The sequence below is a fragment of the Pecten maximus genome, chromosome 17 (assembly GCF_902652985.1).
Source record: "Pecten maximus chromosome 17, xPecMax1.1, whole genome shotgun sequence".
NCBI classification, from domain to species: domain Eukaryota; kingdom Metazoa; phylum Mollusca; class Bivalvia; order Pectinida; family Pectinidae; genus Pecten; species Pecten maximus.
In genome coordinates this window covers 6,197,877-6,221,032 of record NC_047031.1, presented here as the reverse complement: position 1 = coordinate 6,221,032, position 23,156 = coordinate 6,197,877, and the positions used below count along the sequence as shown (strand labels likewise).

General features: G+C 35.8%; 2 protein-coding genes across 2 annotated transcripts; both read right to left on the bottom strand.

Annotated features, from left to right (window-relative positions):
- Window positions 1–2,040: 2,040 nt before the first annotated feature.
- LOC117315853 lies at window positions 2,041–19,302 on the bottom strand. Its single transcript, XM_033870257.1, has 9 exons — window positions 19,185–19,302; window positions 13,420–13,698; window positions 12,358–12,633; window positions 11,361–11,681; window positions 8,127–8,402; window positions 7,462–7,743; window positions 5,491–5,805; window positions 3,615–3,780; window positions 2,041–2,092 (listed from the first exon to the last, which is right to left on the bottom strand). The coding sequence occupies exons 1-9, from the start codon at window positions 19,300–19,302 to the stop codon at window positions 2,041–2,043; spliced, it is 2,085 nt and encodes a 694-aa protein (XP_033726148.1).
- Window positions 19,303–19,390: 88 nt separating this feature from the next.
- On the bottom strand, window positions 19,391–20,440 carry LOC117315852 (glutamic acid-rich protein-like). The gene is given in 5 exon segments (XM_033870256.1): window positions 19,391–19,581; window positions 19,717–19,840; window positions 19,898–19,961; window positions 20,044–20,087; window positions 20,090–20,440. Coding segments are annotated over 5 exon segments (774 nt in total).
- Window positions 20,441–23,156: the final 2,716 nt, after the last annotated feature.

Sequence of the window (23,156 nt, the reverse complement as noted above, 5' to 3'; positions counted from 1 at the left end):
AAGATAATCACCTGTTTGTTGTAATTGTTTTCCGGATCGTACTCAAAATGAAATTGGCACAACCAGAAATCTACTGGTGAGGTTTCAAAAATATCTTTTTACTACTTTTCGTGTAGTGATAATAAAGATTTATGACGGACGACAGACAACATACGACGGATGGTGGGCGTACCGTGTACCACGGACGTAAGGTGACTTGTATTGCACGCAATCTAATGAAAACAAAGGCAATTAAACAAAATAATGCCAATGGATTCGTACCAGTAGTTGTTATGTTAAAAAATACAAAAGACCTGATAATCTGAACACGTTTATTTTTACAACGTATACATGGCTACATTATAAAATCACTCTTTCCTTTCATTTATACATAAAGTATGTTCAGATATATTGATTATACAACTATATAATGGTGATTTTTAGTGTGTTATAGCTTAAGTTGAAAGTCAATTACAGTGTACATAATAAAACAATAAAATAACAATTTCGCCGACCACCCTACAAATACCTCTGTAGTTTTCAACGTAAGCAGCATTACCCAGAGGTATCAACAACCGTGGAACACAAGAGGTCCTTGGTGTCCACATCACTAATCTACTTGGTAGTTTGAAATGATGTTTAACTTTTGATCGCCAAGTAGTGCATGGTCATGACACTCATTCACTATTGTACTTCTTACCAGGTCAGCTTAAAGTCGGTGATCGATTGCAACATCTAGTAATCGTAGGTACATTGAACAGAAACTCTTATTCGGTCCAGTCCCATGGCATTATACAACTATAAATATTATATACTGATAAAGGTTAGTAGAAATCTATGAATCGGTGATCGATTGCAAACGGGAGTAAATTAGTCATGTATCAATGGGATGCGTTTTCTCCAAGTTTAATATTTGCAATATATATTTCTGCACCATTTAACAGTAGGCAAATCTTTGCGAAATTTCATAAACAATGCAACCTGTTATGTCTGACTGAATGTGTTTCTTTGGAAACCCCTTGCTAACAATTAGGTTAAAAGTTGTTGTAAGATAGATAAAAATAAAGAACGTCCTCGACTTATCTTTACACTTGATAAATTCATTAATTCAAATTTCCTACAAGATTTCTATTTTTAAAATTGACAAGTACGACCTTTGACCTTGATAGATTGCCAAAAAATCTAATTAAGAGAAGAACATGATTCCGCATATGTTATGGTGCAAATATCAGTTAAATTTGGTCAGAAGTCCCTGAAAAAGGACCTCGAAGGTTTTCCCAAAGTGGATACTTTATACCCTCCAATCTGAAATAACCTGGGGTATCATTGTTTTTTTTTTATTTCTCGAAAACTTCCCTAAACACTTGAAATAAGTCCCGTGTTTGCAATACACTTATGGCCACATTGAAAAACGTAAATATACATACAACATCTAGTAGTCGTAGGTACATTGAACAGAAACTCTTATTCGGTTCAGCCCCGAGGCCTTTAAGCATTGTGATGAAGTATTTGGACATTTAAGTTCAACCAAATTAAAAAATAAAAGAAGAAAAAAACAAAACAAAACCAAACAAAACAAAAAACAAAAAAAACAGAAAAACAAAAAACAAATTATGAATAAGGTCCAATAAAGTCAAAATCATCCAACTACTACACAATCAATCATTCCTTTGTTTTAGAAAATATTACATCTACTTCAAACAATGATAATCAAAATCAAAACTCATCAAAAACTTTCCTGAATGTAAATAAGAAATACTTCTCCACAAATTACCATGAGGAGCCAGAGTACGAAATATATACAAAATACTTTTTCTTGTCCGCTCTGCAAACTCATGCTTCATCCGTAGTTTTACGGCAGAATCACTGTTAATTTCAGTTTTTTGTTCATATATGATCTTAACCCAAGGATACTTTAAACCACATTCCAAATATTGTTAAACCTATTCATATTTGCACGAATCATTTTTTTTTTCAAATAATTATCATTATAACAAATACACTAATGAAAGTTATGAGTTTGATGTCGTATATCAGCTTTATGTTAACAATAGCAATCATCTACAAGTATTTATAAGTCATGGTCAAAGTAGTTCTTTCGTAGTAAAATAGTCTGCAAATATATCAAACAAGAATTAAACATATAAACAAACAACTTTGATGGAAGGGATATCGAAATAAATCAAGCAGAAACTACAATCTATACAAACTATCAATGATGCCATCCCTTCAAGTTATTCCGTTACGTCAGATAAGGCCAAATCTTTGTAAAATCAACGATGGCGTTTTAGGTTCTGTCATCAGTCCATTGAATGACGCCTTTCCTCCGAAAAGCTGGATTTTTATAATCTTGCCAATGTTGATACGTAGATGGGGCCAGCATTGTGTGCCTTTTTGTGAAACAATTCATACAGCAATACATTCACGTTATAACAAATCATATCACCAAATATGTTCTAAAAACACTTTCCTCCGAATTATCTGGATACCACCATACTAAGATTTATCACTCTAGGTTAATAAAAGACCCGGTTTCGCCTGCCTGCCGCTATTCCTTGTCTGGAATGTAAAATAGATAAAATTTCAACACTATCAGGGTTTTGTGTATATGAAACAGAACACTTCACCAACATAGTCAGCGTCTATAGTATATGCATTTATTTGCAAATGATTACTGAAGTCGTCTTTTTGAGACATTTATTTGTTCAAAATTACCAGTAAAATTAAATCCACATCTATTACTGGTTATTCCATTGTCAGTTTCCTAGAGCAGTGGTCTTAATGATATAGATGCGAAATATCAAGGCATATAAAAGTAACTATTAGCAATTAGAAAACTCCTCCATCGGTCGTCTAATGTATACTACACAATGTATAGATGCCCCATCGTCATCAATAATTAAGTGTAAAAGGCGTTTTCTTGCTGTACTTCACTTTGATACGTAAATACATCCAGTGCGATTAGAAAATCGAAGAATATATTGGCCAAAACGTAATCAGCCTTCATCTTGGACTCGATCACTTACCTTGAACTACAGAGTTTAAACAGATTGAAAAATGCATCTAATGACCAATCAATTGTCAATAACAACAATTTCATTATGTTTCAGGTTTAAATCTATTTTTCATTTTAATTAAGAATGTTTTGACTAAAGATAAGCCACATGGTAATGTTATAGATGTGTACGATAGGGTTATTTACAGCGAAAACCTGATTTGTTAATAAAGTCATGGCAAGGGACAACGCCGTGGTGAATAATCAAGGGAACAGGAAGTTTCCTGTAGTACTTGGATACTAAAGGACATCCGGGCGATTAGGAATCAGGACAAATCTGATGGAGGTACAATCAATTGGTGAATTGTATAGTTGTGTTTATTGCTCGATGTCTATATATCTTGTTTAATCAATAGATTCGTCAGAGTAAAATAACACTTATTTCGAGAAAATTAGCTAAATATCTTTAAACTTAATGTGTCCTGGAAAAATCCATCGATTTCACCGAGCATTACATTCTCATCAGCTCATCCAAATTGTAAGCTATTTTCCTCAACATATTTAAGACAATGTAACCTGGCGAAACCAATTTACCAGAAGCACTCCACACAAAAAAGCAGTCTGATAATGTTGCACTAACCTTTTACGGGCACGTAGCACCACCATTCCCAACAATACAAGAGCAAGAAGAAGAAGCAAAAACCACAAGTAATAAAACCCGTCGAAGTAACCGATGGAATCTTTGAAAGAATTGGAATCATCGGTATCATCGGTATCATCGGTATCATCGGCAGAATCGGAAGTAGCTAATAAAACAAACATATATGGGTTATTGTACATATAATAACTATATACGTATTACTTCAAAAAAGCTAACTCTGTATAGAGGATATGTACCGACAATAGTCAAACATCAGCCTTGTGTGTGAACACTGACGTCTGCGTCTTGTTAGCATTAATAGAAACAAATAACAATACTATATCAACAAGGTGTAACACTTTAAGATCTACTATGCATCTACTGAGGAATGGAGGCAGACCGGATTGGTCGACAGCTCTATACAAAATGTACTAAATATAATTGTCGACTAATCAAGTTTGCTTCCGTTCCACAGTCGATTTATCGTAGACCTTGTTGATATAGTAGGAATAGTGAGTACTATTTTGTCTATTAATACTAACCAGAAGCAGGTGCCTGTGGTGTGAATAAGGGAAACATCATCAGAACGCCTCAATGAGAAATACATCTATTTGTCATTCGAGGATTTTATCAGATATTTCCACGTTTCATAACAATTATCAGTTTAAATATGTGGATGCACATACATCTAGCAAATGAAATAAGACCAACGCGTTTAAATCATTAATGGACTAAGCCGAATGTAGTCATGTACGTCGGGCTATCATGTTTGCTTAGATAAATCAGCTCACCGCGTACATTAACAACGATATCTCGTTAATTACATTAATAACAAAGTGAAATTATATATACCTTCTTAAACTTAAGTAGAAGAGTCTTTACCCGTTTCTCATGATTTAAAACTGTCTCTCTTAGGGACCATCATCACACTCTTAATTTTGAGCCCTAATTTGCCAAAATTTCGCTATACTGCTTGTACCTTGTACTGAATGTTTTTTAGCAAGACAAACAATTATTATATTTTTAGCTATAAGTAATTCTTCTGAGACTTTTATTTTGGTTAAAAAAAGAGAAATTCCCTGATACTTGTTAATGATGAAACCACCTACACTTTTTGACCTTCCATATTTGAATGAAAGATACAAAAATGTAATGCAAAAACCCTTTGTTTCTTTGAAAACCTGATTCGCTGTTATTTACGGATTCATCTTTTTTTCTAACATTTATTGTCCAATCGATTTTGATCGGATGGTTTTATTTTGAACAAAGATCATCACCAAAAAAATCTGACATCTTGTTAACCGAACTACACTTGCCTGAATTGTGGATTAAGTGTAACTTCTCATCTGTAATTTGTGCTGTCAGTAAAAACCTTAATCATGATTCAGAATTCATCTTTAATGATGGGTAACGCGCAGATCTTGTACCACCGATATCAACAAACTTTTCCGATGGCGGGCAACGTGCAGCAAAGTGTTTCAAGAAATCAAAACAGTTCATTTTTTGGTAATAAGATCGGCTTTCAGTATGCACTGTTCATTTTATTCAAAGATAATTCATACGGAAGACAACGTCAATACATAAAGTAATATCTCACTATCTCCTATATATATCTGGTTGAGCTCTACATGGTAAATTCAGTAAGCTTGACAGCGAAAATATGATGTTTTAATTTTGAAACTCTCTATTTATATTGTACAAGACAATGTGTCTTATCTGTATAAAGAAAACACTAGAATATCCTCTAAATGATGCAAAGTCATTAGGGGATAACAGTGAAACTAACTATTTGATACAGTTTTTCACGTGGAGAAAATGTATCATATTACAGTTACTATTACCGTATGATTCATTATTGACATCATAACATACTCACACACATAGCGAACTCTTAGTTTAAAATCTCTACTTCTGCTTGAGTTTGCGGCAATGTGTCCCAGCCCTTTCTCGTAAGTCACACACGTGTACTTGTCAAATTTGTCGTTCCGTTGTACTGGATCGATAGACAGCCTACGCCCCGTAACGTTGAACCTTTCGCCATATACCACAGTGTTATTAATTTCCCAGGTAAAGACTAAAACTAGTCCATGGTTGTAAGGCTGGCTTCGTGAAGTTGATGAACACCGCAATGTCACAGATCTGCCGACATATGTGATCCGAGATGACGTAATGATTGGCTGTGTGGGTGCGTCTGAAATTCATAAGGTATCAAGAACACTTTTATATGCGCCTTTCACCATCATAAAACCACTTTATATAGATATTCACTCTTTGTACGCAGAATAATGGTGTTGATTTATTCTTCTGATTCGTGAACTGGGTTCTTTTCGTACTTCTATAGAAAAATAAAAAAAAAATTAACAAACAAAACAATGTAAAAAAATAAAATTGAATACAAGATTAAAGTAAATAAATGAAAAATAAAGCTCCGCCCACTTGATAGTGGTTTGATTAGTCAATGGCAAGGCGTCACCTAGCGGAACTTCTTTTCCATTAACGGTATTCCTGTTGATTATGGGTGCGCATGGAATTTTAATTGACGGTAGGCTTGATGACGCTGCTATTACTTGACGATGATTAAGAAGACGACGACACGAAATGCAATAATTACAAAATTTCGATTTTGATAAACAGCTGTGTAACTTCAAAATATCATTCGAACTTTGAGGAACAAGTTTGTTCAATGAATGACAGTCTTTCAGTCGAGGGGCATGTTCCTTTTTAGGACCCATTTTCGTTGTCTTTTGGAACTAAAAACTAGAGGTAATACAATAGATAAATTTTCGTTTAGTCATCATATACACTTCATTCTGCAATTTATATTATTAAGATCATCGGTTACCTTTTTTTCTTTTTGCTATCACAACTCGCTTATAAATGGTAGATTTGTTTCAAATTCTTTTTTTTATTCAGTTTGAGATTGGTTGCGAAATTGTATAATGTTACTTGACCCAGGTGTGCTTTTTTCTGTCTTCTCTTATGACAAGAAGTAATCAAAACACATCTTTTCATCTCGATCCAATAGATCAAACAATATATGTATGTGTGCATGATGTAAAACACGAGAGATCTCAGAAGGATCACAGAAGGATATTAATAATCTGATAACAAGAAAATCTTCGTTATAAAGTATTAGAAAAACCTAAAACAAAATAAGAAAAATAAATAAAAACCGAAATAGAGAAAATAAACTTAAAATGTCAAAATCCAAGATGGATTCCTGTTGATCATTTGGCTTCGTTATCAGATTGCAAATTAAATGGACACAACTAGGGACCAAGGCTAACCTACATGTAAAGTGTGAGAAACATTTTTAATTACTTCTCATGAAATAGCGATAGCACAATTACTTACACCAAAGATGAATTCATGTCGGCTATGATGCTCTTCCTATCGGACACGAATTGAATGAACACAACTAAAAATCAGGAGAAACCTACGTGTTAAGTCTGAGTATCACCTCTCCTGTACTTTTTAAGAAATGTGCAAGAAAGCTAATGAGGGCAATTTTGTTTTCATGTTGAAAAGATAATGTGAATGTCCATAGCTAGGCAAATATTAGAAAATAATTCTCCTACAAGTATCTGATAAGCATTATTTATCCATAACAATCAAAAGCTGTCCATCAAGTATCAAGTAAGTATGGATCATCAGTAAGTACTAATAACTGTCCTCCAAGTATTAAATAAGTATGACTCAAAAGTAAATACGAACAACAGTCCTCCAAGTATCAAATAAGTATGACTCACCAGTAGCTACCAATAACTGTCCTCCAAGTATCAAATAAGTATGAATTACAAGTAACTACCAATAACTGTCCTCCAAGTATCAGATAAGTATGACTCACCAGTAGCTACCAATAACTGTCCTCCAAGTACATTGCCACGTTCATTCACCGTGTAGTAGTATCCCGCATCGGTCTTTCTAACTGAAGCCATTGTCAAGTAGGCACTTGCTGATGCGAGGGAGACTGTTACACCATCATTGTTTACTGCGTCACCAGATACGTCGCCATTTGTGAAGGTGAAAAGAGTTCGGCCATTAAACTGAATGGCAGATGTGCTTCTATCTGGCGGCTTTGGAAGCGTCAGTCTTGTCCTGTCACCTATGCTTCTATATTTGGCTGTTTCTGAAGATTAAAAGAAAAAAAATTAACAAATTATCACGTGAACAGTATGGAAGGTTGGTATGTGTATTTGATTAAACCAATTTTATATGTAGCAACCAATAATTCTACCTACACTTTATATACCTCTGATTGGCTTCTATTTTGGTGATAAGAAACGAACGCTCTTATTTAAATTACCAGAAACAAATTGACTATACATTTTCAGTCAAAACACACTGAAATCAGTTGACTGCTGTGTACACGACTGTTAATAATTTTCAATAAGGGAATTACACTTTCAGTCAGGGAAAAGAAAAACCTCTCAATACACAGTTTACAAAGTGGTAAACTGGTAAAAGTGGTAAAACAGCATTTGATACAATTTAAGATGTAAGGATACATACCAGTGTTAAGAAATGTCATTGATGAACCAATCACGGCATAAAATTTTCCGATTGAGGACACATTGATAGCGTAAAGTGAATTTGGTTTGGGATTGTGGTACTGGAACAAACGTTCTGACAAGTACTTGCTACTGATGTTTTGACTTTCTTCTTCCTTGACTTTTACCAAATAACTACGTGTACTCCATGCCGATCTCGGAGGATTCCATGTGACTCTGATAGTACCATTGGCCACATACACAGCCATCAGATTGGTCGGAGAAAATCGTGATTTTGCTGTAGAGAAAAAAAAAGGAACTATGCACCATTCTAGTAGGTACGGATTTTCATTGTTGATAACAAAAATACTTTTAACTTTGGTAAAAAATATAGTTGCCCATAAGGGTACTACTTCCGGTTTCATGACTATACTACTTTCATTGATAAGACATCTCAGAAGGGCTAGGCAGCTCTATCTGGGTGTGTCAAGAAATAACAGAGCTAGATTCCTAAACTAGCTGTTCACATCTAAATGTCACTCGGACCATTGCTGTTATGGGTTAGAATATAATTCAAATATATAGCATCACACAATCACTCAGATGTGTCGTTAAGACAATTTAGGTAGGACTAGATATTTATTTTCTTTAAACCAGGGGACACAAATTTTAGTTTAATAAGTGATTTATCTTATACTTGAAAGTATACATGAATGTTTTTGCTGTGAGGGGTTGAGTTGGATGTAAATAAATCAATGATGAACACAATTTCAAATCAAAATAAATTCATAATTGTAAATAATCTATTCTTATTGACCGTAATTTCATTGCGAAGTTATAATTGCATTAACGGAAGTACAAATACATGTACATTATATTTGTGCAGTCGGGAAATGATTTATCTTAAGGTCAAGGTCACTGTGACATTTAACAAGAGATCCCACAACGAATCTTTCCACTACTGAATGTGCTTTATTAGTCCTATGTCAGACTGATCTTTTCTCTGCCTTTTCCTTCTAGCCTGTTTTTATCCCTTGATAATCTGATAACACGAAAAAACTTTCATATGAATTAAAAGAAAGACCCAAAAAAAATTCATTTTCTGAGACATACAAAAACAAACTTTCCTAATCAGATTAAAAAACAATAACACAAAAAAAACATTAAATAAATAATTTTTTTTTTAAAAGCAACACATCAAAAACTTAGTACAATGGTGAACCTATACATGGTGATCGAAAATATTTTCCTGTGTTTCTCAAACAATAGTGTTTACAAACTTCAATTGCCAAAATCAGTCGTGCCATGAATACATATGAAGATTTAGTGATATAGCAATAATAAACTTCAACTGCCAAAATCCCAGATGGCTACCTATCTGCCAATTTGATTTTCCGATCAAACTTCAAATGCCATTATCTAGGATCATCACCTATCGGACATTGTGATTTCCTATCAGACACGAAAATAAGAGTGTCAAAACACAAGATGGCCGCCTGTCTGCCATATCTTCTCCTGATTAGACTCAAAATCCAGTGGGCGTATTAATACACCAGGGGAAGCCTGCATATTAAAATTGAGAAATATCCCTCAAGTACTTCTTAAGAATTAGCAATAACTAGGATTAATTAAGGACGGACGGACCATGGACGGAAGGCAATTTGAAGATCATCGGATGAAAAATGCATTGTAGAAATAGAACTTATATGACCTTTGACCTCCTTTGTATTTTGAACTTAACCAGGAATTTAGCCGGGATACCTTTGTATTGTGGTCATTTAAACTTATGAGACCAACCAACCAATTGTTTTCCCATAGACTTTAGTGTTAACGTTTTGGATTATTTCATTCAAATTCTTGAATTGAATATGACGATTATGGTTTATAACAAAAGTTTAGGGTCTGATATAACACCTAATCAAAAAAAAAAAGTTGGGTCCTTCAGCTCAAATTTTCTCCAGGGTAGCCATTTTGAAAATAGGTGAATTTCGCAGTAAAAATTCTCAAAAATCGTAAATGTTTACCTATTTACTATTATTACGTGAACTTTTGGGAAAAAAAACAATCGGACTTATCAACATTTCTTATTGATAGCTACCTATCAGGCTACATATCTATTTTCTCACTTCATAACATACTGGCCAATTAGTGGCTGCCAGACATTTTATCCTTGGCTCAACGTTCTATACACAGGGGCTGTTTCAAAAATATATTTTTTCAATTGGTTGGTTGTTCCCTATATGCAATTATGTAAGTGTGTGAAGTTTGATAACGAAATGAATTAAGACGTATAGTGCTGACAAAGAGTTTTCTTAAGATATTAAATTGTGACAATGACTTGAACCCAATAACTTTGGAACTGGGAATTATCGCGATATCATGGTCCAATATAATTGTGCGAAGTTTGATTAAAATCCCTCACTGAATGAAGCCATTAGATATCTGAAAATTAATCTAAAAAGAAATTGTTTTGGTGACCCTGACCTTGCCCCAATAATTCTTTTTCTCGAACTTGTCTTGGATAATATGCAGGTTGACACAAGCGATCGCCAATGTCGTATTTTGAGAAAAGAGATAAGATTGGCTATACAGATATGACTTGGCGACTGAAACTGCCGGTTCTTTCCCGAAAAAAAGATATCAAAATAGGCAAATCCGTACATGCATACGAACAAGATGGACAAAGTGTAACACTTAGACAGGGTAAAACATTAGGCTATGATTTAAGCATACTGTAGCCCTAATATTGTGGCCATAGACATCTTTGAGACTTGAAAGTAATTTTTTCCAGATGAATCATCGTTGTAGCTTTCCCTCCAGGCATACAACAGACACAAAACCATGCATCTTGGAAATTGAGAAGAAGCCTCATACACCAAACAAAAAATACAAACATATTTATAAAGAAATCTGTCCTTACGAAGGTGAATGTATAAAGAATAAAAAAAAAGACTTTGCCGCAACTTTTTGCTTAGTAATTACAGTATTCCATCTGTTCCGACTTTGCTTATTGTGTCACGCTATTCTAAACCGGTTATTGATGACGTCATACCTATCTAAGCAACGAACAATTAAACAAAAGTTCAGTCCGCCTGAAGAAGCCTGAGAGGGCAGAAAGGCCTTATGGAAAAGTCTTTTTTTTTTCGTTGATATGATGTCTTATGCTATTCGAATTGTACCATCCTCTGATATCCAGTTATGTTCAATGTGATATACAGGATATATAATATGTAAACATAAGTAATGCTATACTCACACTGTGATGATATAGGTGTAAGCTGGAATTCCTCACTTTCTTCTGATGCCAATCCAGCGTAATCCTGCCCAATCTCGTAAGTCACACAGGTATATCTATTATATGTATCCCTCGTTTGGACTTGGTGGATAACGATGCTAGTGCCATGGATGGAGAATCTATCGTCGTAAATGTTGGACCCGTTAAGTTTCCAATTAGATGTTAAAACCAATCCATGGTTGAAAGGCTTGCTTCGTGAACGCGATGAACATTCCAAGGTCACAGAGCTGTCGAGGGGAGGAAACGTGGTTGGGGAGATAATAGTTGGCTGCGTGGGGGTGTCTGGAAATAAAAGGATGCAAAAATCATGGTAACAATGTTCAGAGTAAAAAAACTTATTCATAACCATTCCCCTTGTTTCACGACTCACAATGAACTATTCATAGATGTGGGTCAAGTATCAAATAAGTATGACTCCCCAGTAACTACCAGAAACTGTCCTCCAAGTATCAAATAAGTATGACTTACCAGTAACTCCCGACAACTCTCCTCTATGTATCAAATAAGTATGACTAACCAGTAACTACCGACAACTCTCCTCTATGTATCAAATAAGTATGACTCACCAGTAACTACCGACAACTCTCCTCTATGTATCAAATACGTATGACTCACCAGTAACTACAAGAAACTGTCCTTCAAGTATCAAATAAGAATGACTTACCAGTAACTACCAGAAACTGTCCTCCAAGTATCAAATAAGTATGACTCACCAGTAACTACCAGAAATTGTCCTCTATGTATCAAATAAGTATGACTCACCAGTAACTACCGACAACTCTCCTCTATGTATCAAATACGTATGACTCACCAGTAACTACCAGAAACTGTCCTTCAAGTATCAAATAAGTATGACTTACCAGTAACTACCAGAAACTGTCCTCCAAGTATAAAATAAGTATGACTTACCAGTAACTACCAGAAACTGTCCTCCAAGTATCAAATAAGTATGACTCACCAGTTACTACCAGAAACTGTCCTCCAAGTACATTGCCACTATCCGCCACGAGGCAATAGTATCCAGCATCTCTCATCCCCAGACGTTCAATTGTCAATTCTGCATTTGTTGATGTCAGACTGACCGATGCAGAATTACCATTACTGTCATAGGATTTACCATCAATGAAAGCGAAGGAGGAATCACCATTAAACTTAATGGTTGATGTTCCGGTACCTGGCGGTCTGGGAAGGGTCAGTTTTGTCCTAGTACGTCGGTTCCTATATATGGCTTGGGCTGTTAAATAAAAAGATTCAATCATTGGTAAATATAGTTCTTAATGAGCTTCTTGATTTGGATATTGTTCAACATATACTCTACACGTTTCATAACCTTCGGGACCAAAGTATCTGATATCAAATTATCTGTTTATGTATAGACATATAATTTAACTCGCTAGTGACATTAACTTTCAGTATCAATGCAATAGCATTGATATTATACAATTGTAGCCTTTTAATAAGATCGATACCTGGTCCGAACTTGATATTTTCAAGGTTAAAAAAATCATGTATTAACCGAAATAAAAATATGATCATCAGATAACAGATTAGAAGAATAGTGAATGGAAGTTACAGTTGTAAATTTTATTGCAAATATTTAAATACATATGTATGTTTAAACACCATAAATCAATACAGTGATTGAATGTGGTAAGACATATTCCGCAAACTAAATCATAAATAATGGAATAACTTTCAAACATCAAAAAATATTGCCTAGTTATATTTCTTTTAATTACAAAATATCTGGGAAAATACCATGATGAGATCATTCATAATCTAATTTTAGAAACACCCTGTCAGCCAGCCCATTTTACCAGCCATTTTTCCACCGCCGGTCAATATGACTTTTTATTGGATGTCACGTGATATTATTTTATAATGACATGAGATATATTCTTATGAATTCGTGTCTTAACCTATTGTTGACACGTAAAGACAGTATAATATGGGGTTTGTTTTCTCTATCAGACAAATACACATTTCGGAACGGTTCATATTGAGATGTTGTAGTACTTACCAGTATTGACAGTTGTGAGTGAAGAGACAGTGGAACCGTCCGACATAACTATTGAGACTTTGATGACGTATGTTGAGCTAGCTTTGGGATGTGTGTATTGGTACTTATACACATTGTCTAAAAGTGCCTCGTCACTGTCGCTAGGGGTCCTTGCATCCATGAATTCGATAAGGTAATTGTCGATCATCTGTGATGTGTTTGGACGATTCCAAGTGACTGTAATGTTACCATTAGCAACATACACAGCCGTAAGGTTGGTGGGAGAAAAATTTGGTTGTGCTATGGATCAAAATGGATACAAATTAACGAGAACATAGAGGAAACCAAATACATTCAGTTTTCTAACTACAAAATATTACAAAATACAGAATGCTAAATACATACTTGTTAACAAATAACAGATAGATTACAAAATAAATGCTGGTATTTAAATACAAACTGGTTACTAAATACATACTTGTTACAAATACACACTGGTTACTAAATACACTCTGGTTACTAAATACGCACCAGTTACTAAATACACATTGGTTACTAAATACACACTGGTCACTAAATACATACTGGATACATACTGGTTACTAAATACATACTGGTTACTAAATACATACTGGTCACTAAATACATACTGGTTACTAAATACATACTGGTTACTAAATACATACTGGTCACTAGATACATACTGGTTACTAAATACATACTGGTTACTAAATACACATTGGTTACTAAATACATACTGGTTACTAAATACACACTGGTTACAAAATACATACTGGTTACTAAATACACACTGGTTACAAAATACATACTGGTCACTAAATACACACTGGTAACAAAACACATACTGGTCACTAAATACATACTGGTCACTACATACATACTGGTTACTAAATACACACTGGTTACAAAATACATACTGGTCACTAAATACACACTGGTAACAAAACACAAAACACATACTGGTCACTAACTACATACTGGTCACTAAATACATACTGGTCACTAAATACATACTGGTCACTAAATACATACTGGTCACTAAATACATACTGGTCACTAGATACATACTGGTCACTAAATACATACTGGTCACTAAATACATGCTGGTCACTAAATACATACTGGTCACTAAATACACACTGGTAACAAAACACATACTGGTCACTAAATACATACTGGTCACTTAATACATACTGGTCACTAAATACATACTGGTCACTTAATACATACTGGTCACTAACTACATACTGGTCACTAAATACATACTGGTCACTAAATACATACTGGTCACTAGATACATACTGGTCACTAAATACATACTGGTCACTAAATACATGCTGGTCACTAAATACATACTGGTTACAAAATACATGATGGTCAATAAATACATACTGGTTACTTAATACACACAGATTACTAAATACACACAGATTGCTAATACACACGGATTACTAAATACATACTGGTCACTAAATACATACTGGTCACTAAATACATACTGGTTACAAAATACATACTGGTTACTAAATACACACAGATTACTAAATACACACAGATTACTAAATACACACAGATTACTAAATACACACAGATTGCTAATACACACGGATTACTAAATACATACTGGTTACAAAATACATACTGGTCACTAAATACATACTGGTCACTAACTACATACTGGTCACTAAATGCATACTGGTCACTAAATACATACTGGTCACTAAATACACACTGGTCACTAAATGCATACTGGTCACTTAATACACACTGGTCACTAAATGCATACTGGTCACTAAATGCATACTGGTCACTAAATATATACTGGTTCCAAAAAACACACAGATTATTCAACACGAATATATTACCAAGTACATTTCAATTTAAATATCAATATACATGCCGTCACAAATTGATTTACCTTTAAGAGATTTATGGAATAAGAAAATAATACCAGACTTCAAACAACAAATATGATGACTTGTAAGGATATTCTTAAGAGTCTCAAGGAAAGGAATCATACCGAGTATGGCTGTACTTGTCCCCTGTTAGCCCCATCCAGCTATTACACTATAATGACTAAATAAAACGTGACCTTGACCCCTGAAAATCGAACTTGTCCTAGTTGTTACGGCCCTTTGTGATTGCGTAAAATTATAAAAATAATGAATACTAAAAACACCTATGGCTACCATACTTGGCTAGTGGCACGCTATGATGAATGGATATTACATCTATTGATATAAACAACTGTGGTGTATATAATGGTCCATTCTGTTGCTCATATGTGTTTTTTTAATTACCAGTTTACACGCACTAATGCATCACAAGCAGATATTTTATTTCTACATTAGCTGCGACTTAAATCAATTATGTCAATGATTTATACAGATTACGTAAACAACAAAGCAAACGCTTCATTAGATCAACATTTTAAATGTCTCAACAGGGAAAAATAAAAAGGTTAAACATTGCTGTGGTATTCCAACCACTAGTGATGGTAGCTTGGTAACAGTGGCAAAATCGGTTAAAGGGCCGACATACAACCACTAGTGATGGTACATTTGTAACATTGGCAAAATCGGTTAAAGGACCGACATACAACCACTAGTGATGGTACATTTGTTACAGTGGTAATATCGGTTAAAGGACCGACATACAACCACTAGTGATGGTACATTTGTAACAGTGGTAATATCGGTTAAAGGACCGACATACAACCACTAGTGATGGCACATTTGTAACAGTGGCAAAATCGTTTAAAAGGCCGACATACGACGAATTGCTTGATTTCGATTTCGGGTAACGAAAAAATGAACCAACTAACGAAGGAATGGAGGCCCTTTTCAACGAGACAATGGGAACTTAGGCTTGTATATCATATGGCATACCTAACTAGGCCTTATAGTGCCAGAGGAGATGACACTAAAATAGTCCAACTCGATAGATTTATGTCGAAGTTTGTATTATGTTCGATACAGAAAGTTTTAAGTGAATACCGACATAAAGTCAAACCTGCCATAGCGACCACCTGAATTAGGCGGCTCCCTCTCATTAGCGGCCGTATTTCCCTCCCAACGTTATCAACTACACTAATGACCTGAATTAGGAGACCACCTGTAAGACGCGACTAACGACCATCATTTCCGTGTCCCAAATACTAAAAAGTGACTTTTTTCAGCGACTTTCTGAGTTTTAAAACGGAAGCAGAAGTCATAATGAAGAAGAAACCGGACAAACTTGTCCGCTTTTAAGGATTAAAAAATACTTTTGAAATGCATGAAATATCTGCCTCAAAAAATGTCTTCAAATCTCTATCTTTGCCCCGACAACACCCAAAAGCGAACGAAACTGGTTCACTTGAGCAATTTCCAACAAGGATACACTTAAATTTCAGGTCATGAGTACCCGGATGTGCGGGAAGTTCTTACCCGAAATGTTGCAAAATGGTAAAATTAGTTTTGGAATGATTTTATGCAAACAACATTGCATCATTTTAGAGATATGTTCGATTTTGTGGATGGCACACCTCTTTGTGAGTGGCGTTCATTCTAGACAGCGACCTATCTATCTGTGACGTCACAAGTGTGTAGTGTTTATTCCCTGTTTGCACGCAAGATGCTGATGTCTGATTCGCTATTTCTTTAAGTTTCGACCACTTGATAATGATTGGAGTAGTCAATGGTAACGCGCCCCCTAGCGGAAATACACCTTTTATTTATGGGATTCCTATCTAGTATTACCATTGTTCACACACGGAGTGCGGCTCGCAGTCATTTAATCTTTATTGAACCGAAGCCTTATAAAATCAATACATCAAAGGCTGTTACCTTGGTTAGAAATAGTTTTTTTAAGCAGCTAATTGGCACTAAATGTATACAACAATTTAACACATTTTCAAAACGAGGTGGGTTTCCAAAAGTCACCGCCCATGATACCGGAGGACATCCTAATAACGACACACAAAGCACACACACACACACGCACACACACATATATATATATATATATATACAATATTCAACACTCCTCCCCGTTTTCTCGGAACAGGAATATACATCTAGCTCATCTACTTCAGAAGGAGTAATATCCACGCACGTGCCATGCAGCCAGTCACAATAATTGCCACACTTTAGCATGAACATCCGGTATCCTGGCCGTGGCAGAAACAGCCTGTTGTTTCCCCGGGTTCACCATCACACTAAACTTAGCCTCTTGTTGCCAAAGTGGGATTTTCCTAACTGGACAAAGTTCTATCCAGTTATGATTAACCACTGTCATTGTTTTCGCAAACCGGATCCGATACACATACGATGGAAGTTTCCTGACTACTTGAACTGACCAGTGTCCCATAGGCAGAGTTCTGATAGCAGTCATGTAGAGTATCTACACGAAACCCCCATTCAGACTATTCAGGAAATGGTCCTATCAAGTCAAATTGTCGTCGCGCTTCATGGACTTTCACATATATATGTATGTTGACCGTCATCCGACACCAGGAAGGGAAATATTCATTGTACCTCGGATCTGTTCTATTTATACCTTGATGCTCACTGACTGGAATATCATGACATAGCGATAACCCCATGTTTATGCAAAAATGATGTATATAAATTATCCATTCCGCCGGTTCTTGGACCTGGCTCACTGCTCTTCCTATGGTTATGCCTGATACGTCTGTTTAAAATTAGGGGGGGGGGGGGAGGGGGGGGGGAGGGGGGTAGATATGGGCGTAATTATCTTTGAGGGATAAAAGATGCTAAGAAAAGCTTAAAAAAAATCCCCTCTGATTCTCTGATTACTTGGTACTGGAATCGGACAATATTTCACTACACTATCTGTATGCGCTTGTTTCTAGCTTCAAGCCGTTTAGAACTGACTGTTCTCCCAAAGAATTCAAGAATTTGCATTTTGCACGCTTCAGTTTCATCTAATATATCCCTCATAGACGGCCTTAAGGCAGCCAAGGTGTTCTCGGCTGAGGAAGAATAAAACAACGTCCAATATCAGCCATTGCAACACTTGGTGACCCTCGCCTTTGTCAACAGTAAATTGTAGACGGGAAATTATCCGCTTATTAAATATTTACTATATGCATTATTGCTATTGCGACTTTTAGGATGATGACATTTTTTTGGACATAACCACTACAACAGTTATATCCTTTTGAAAACATATGTCAGTCATTCTTCCATTCCCGATATAACAAAATGATCCGACAGTTTAATAGCTCAGAACTCGTTTGTAGTAGGGAATTTTTGTGATACGGCCTCGTTGTCATATCACTGTAAATCAAATGATATAAGGCGAATTCAAACAGGAAAAACGCTAAAGCAGTAGTAATAAAGTAAAAACTGCAAAGTGGCAGATGTGCATAGGTAGTTGTTAAAGCAGATATCAACCTATCAAAGGAAATCAAATGTTTAGACGTCCTTCTTACAGGAAAAGTTTTTAAAATGTTTTATTTTATTACTTTTTACCTTTCCTTCCAATAGTTTTGATGCAAAGTTTATTTTATTTGCTACGATCCGCAAAATGTAACGTTATTTCATAACCTTTTCATGAAGCCGAAATTCTTCAGAGTTCTAATCTGTTGTTTCCACCTGACTCTTTCTGACCCATGTTTAGTGCTGCTTACATCCCTTTGTGATTGATTTTGCCAGGCTTCCTTTTAAAAGTCACCTGCACCCTCATTTTTATTTAAGCATTTTCATTATCGTCCTCCTCCTTATCTTCATCATTGTTCTTATCTCCTCTATCTTCATAACCATCTTTCTCCCTATCTTCATGATTATTCTCCTCTCTATTTTGATTATCATCCTCCTCCCTATCCTTATCCCCTCCCCTTTCAATCTTCAGCATCTGCCTCTTCTCTATCTTCACCATCGTCCTCTTCCAATATCTTCATCATCGTTCTTCTCTCTTTCTTCATCATCATCCTTCTTCCTGTCTTCATGACCATTCTCCTCTCTATCTACCTCCTCCCCCTCTCTATTTTCATCCAGCTCCCCCTCTGTATCTTCACCCTCCTCTCCTTTCTATCTTCATCATCTGCCTTTTCTCTATCTTCACCATCGTCCTCCTCCATATTTGCATCATCGTTCTTCTTTCTTTCATCATCATCGTCCTCCTCCTCACTATCTTCATCATTATCCACCTCCCTATCTTCATAATCTTTCATCCTCCTCCTTTCTATCTCCACCATTTTCCTGTTCTCTTTCTTCCTCATCGTCCTCTTCCATAATTTTCCTCATCGTTCTTTTTCCTTCTTCATTATCCTCCTCTTCCTATCTTCATGACCATTCTTCTTTCTATCCTCCTCCTCCTCCTCCTCCTCCTCCTCCTCCTCCTCCTCCTCCTCCTCCTCCTCCTCTTTATCCTCCTCCTCCTCCTCCTCCTCCTCCTCAGCATCATTATCATCGTCCTCCTTCCTTTTACCTTCATCATCGTCCACCTCTCTATCTTTTTCTTCATCATCAACTCTTTCTTCATCGTCATCCTCGTCCCTATCTTGCTTATTCTCCCCATCTTTTTTGTTCTCTTCCCTATCTTCATAATCTTTCATCCTCCTCCTTTCTATCTCCATCATTTTCCTGTTCTCTATCTTCCTCATCGTCCTCTTCCAACATTTTCCTCATCGTTCTTTTTCCTTCTTCATTATCATCCTCTTCCTATCTTCATGACCATTCTTCTCTCTATCTTTATCCTCCTCCTCCTCCTCCTCCTCTTTATCCTCCTCCTCTTTATCATCATCATCATCATCATCATCATCATCATCATCATCACCATTATCATCATCATCATCAGCCTCCTCCTCCTCCTCCTCAGCATCATTATCATCGTCCTCCTTCCTTTTACCTTCATCATCGTCCACCTCTCTATCTTTATCTTCATCATCAACTCTTTCTTCATCGTCATCCTCGTCCCTATCTTGCTTATTCTCCTCATCTTCATCTTTTTTGTTCTCTTCCCTATCTTCATCATCCTCCTTCCCCCTTTCTTCATCAGCATCCCCCTTCTCCATATCATCATCATCATCATCATCATCATCATCATCAACTTTCCTATCTTCATCATCATCTTCCCTATCTTCATCATCGTCATCCTCTCTATTTTCATTGTCATTCAATGCCCTACGGCCTTCCTGGTATTCTTTGCTTAAATGTTTTTTGTGATATCCTTCCTTTTTACAAGTTGATGTTCTGTCCTGCTTACATTCCGTGTTACGGTTATGTTTTGATTTATTGTACCTCTCGGGTGTCCGTAATACAAACTTGAACTAAAGAACCTTAAACCACATTGAGCGAGAGCGCCTAGTCCGTGGTCCTTTTCTGATCTGTACTATACTGTAGCCGTGTCACATTTGTTCTCCGTACATTTCTATTTTTTCAGACTTTGCTTTTCGGCGTTAACATAATTAACTACCATCTCCTAACGGGATATATTAGGAACTTTATTATGTCCTGGATGTAAGCTGACATATACATATTTAAACCTACATATTACGTTTGGAAACAAATATGGATATTAAGAAAATACATTGGATGAATATTTGATGTCATAATTAAGCTTTTTCAAACAACTGAAAAAACTCGTTAATGAAATAGTGGTATGAGAAAAAATTATGATCCCCTGCCTTTCTGATGTGGCAAAGATATTTCAAACCCTCTGATAGAATAATCCTCGGTAAAGACAAGCGATATGTACCAACCATTTCGTCAAACTATTGCTGGATATTTCTTTTTTCACACTTTTCAGTTCAAGTTATTCAGTTATTGTTTGTTCGATTTAAAGTGAATGATCGGCATCATAATTCCTACAATTAATACATTTAATCTAAATAGCAACAACTGATATATCAAATACAAACTTACCTTGACAAAACGTCAACAACAGAAACACTACCACTATCGGTAGATAGTGGTCCGCCATGTTGCGGGGAGCTTCAAAGCAATTTCACAATTTGTGCGGTACAGGGAAGTATGAACATTATAAACACAGTCCTGCACAGGTCAAAAGTCATCAACAGCCTCTCATATCACGTTTCTGCAAGGTCAAAGGTTACTCATCCGCTTCTGCTTGGCTTGTGTGCCAGTGTAAAGAGGACTGACTGAAACCGAACCAGTTTGCATTTTGAAGTGGCTGATGTTCTTTCAATTAAGGTTTAGACAATATACCTAAATATTAATATCTGACATACATCATAGTTATGTAAAATCACTAGCGGACATCACACACTGAATCCATCTTTCTGATAATGATTAAGGATTGAACTGTTGAAACGTCGATATGAATACAAACTGGCTAACGAATGGTATAAGTTTGATGCTTGTAATCAGATGTTTACTTTTCGTTTCAGCTTAAGGTAGACCGACCCTTCTGTGACGTCACAGACATGAGTCTGACGAGCCGGCGTCCGGCGATCCGGGCCCTTGATTATATTCACGAATAGTTACATCTGGTTTAATTTTAATAGGTGAATATTATCGGGGAAAGATAAAATCTACAAGAATCCTTAAAAATATGGTTCAGCTATAAATTAATACGTATCCTTATGTGGCCCTGGTAGTAAAACGAACGTGGTGACATATGTTTTTAGGTGCTTTTTGTGATAAAAGCATAGTTAACTTTGAAATAAAAATAAAATTAAGGAGATCTATCAGAGGAAACCCGAATTGTCAGTCTACCTTAAACAAAACAACCATTGTTATTTCCCAAGTAACATATCACCGACGTCAACAAGTCTTATTTTGTAACGACGGTTTTTGTTCCTCAAAATATCATAAACAAAGCGCACACACTTTGTTCTTGAAAAAACATTGATTTGGGAAATTGATAAAAGATAGCGAAATTGTTGATAATTGCATATTTTAAACTTGTTTGTTCGTAAAGCTTTGTTTGTTTGCCTTTGTTGAACGTCCTATAAACAGTCAGTGTCATTTAAGGAAGTGCCATGCTTTGGAAGTTGAGGAAAGCAGGAGTACTCTGAAAATCAGCAATTTTATATTTTCTGAGGTTACCATTATTTTGAAAAATTATGTTTGTTAAGAAACCATGAGTATATCTCAAATCCTTTACAACTTGATTCTTTAAAGTGGCTGTGATATGCAGTCATGTTTTTGACAAAGACACATGTAACTGTTAAACTATATGGACAAAATTACAGCTATGTTTAGTAAACAGTCATCCATCCATCCATCCATCCATCCACCCATCCATCCATCCATCCATCCATCCATCCATCCATCCTTCCTTCCATCCATCCATCCATCCATCCATCCATCCATCCATACATCCATCCATCAGTGTTTCTGTATACCAGGAAAAAACTAAACCGTAGTGCTGTAGCCTATTCCGAGTAAACATCCTGTTTTGACATACACACAATAATCATATCATCAGATATAATGTATATATTGATTTATAGTCCATTTTGTAGGGGATGACTTCCTATAGTGAGCATATATTGTGAATTCCAATGACAGACGTATACATCAACGTACTGAGTCTTAATTTTATCCAAACTGGTCTTTTCCCTCTGTAAGGACATGGGTATTTCGCTTTGTATAATGAATATTTAAAGGAGGGGTTGCGCTTCATTTATAAGAGTAGTGCTTTATTCATAGGAGGTAGTGCTATATTTATAGGAGGCAGTGCTATATTTATAGATAATAGTGCTATACTATAGGGAGTAGGGCTATATTGATAGGGAGTAGTGCTAGAGTAGTGCTATATTTATA

What these genes read in the sequence shown, in the direction of transcription:
- LOC117315853 (XM_033870257.1), bottom strand. Translation starts at nt 19,302, where the DNA reads ATGGTGAAGATAGAGAAGAGGCAGATGCTGAAGATTGAAAGGGGAGGG. An exon ending in TACACCTATATCATCACAGT is followed by an intron (nt 8,403 to 11,360) that starts GTGAGTATAGCA and finishes TTTTCTCTACAG; the next exon opens with CAAAATCACGATTTTCTCCG. An exon ending in ACTAAGAGTTCGCTATGTGT is followed by an intron (nt 3,781 to 5,490) that starts GTGAGTATGTTA and finishes TTGTTTTATTAG; the next exon opens with CTACTTCCGATTCTGCCGAT.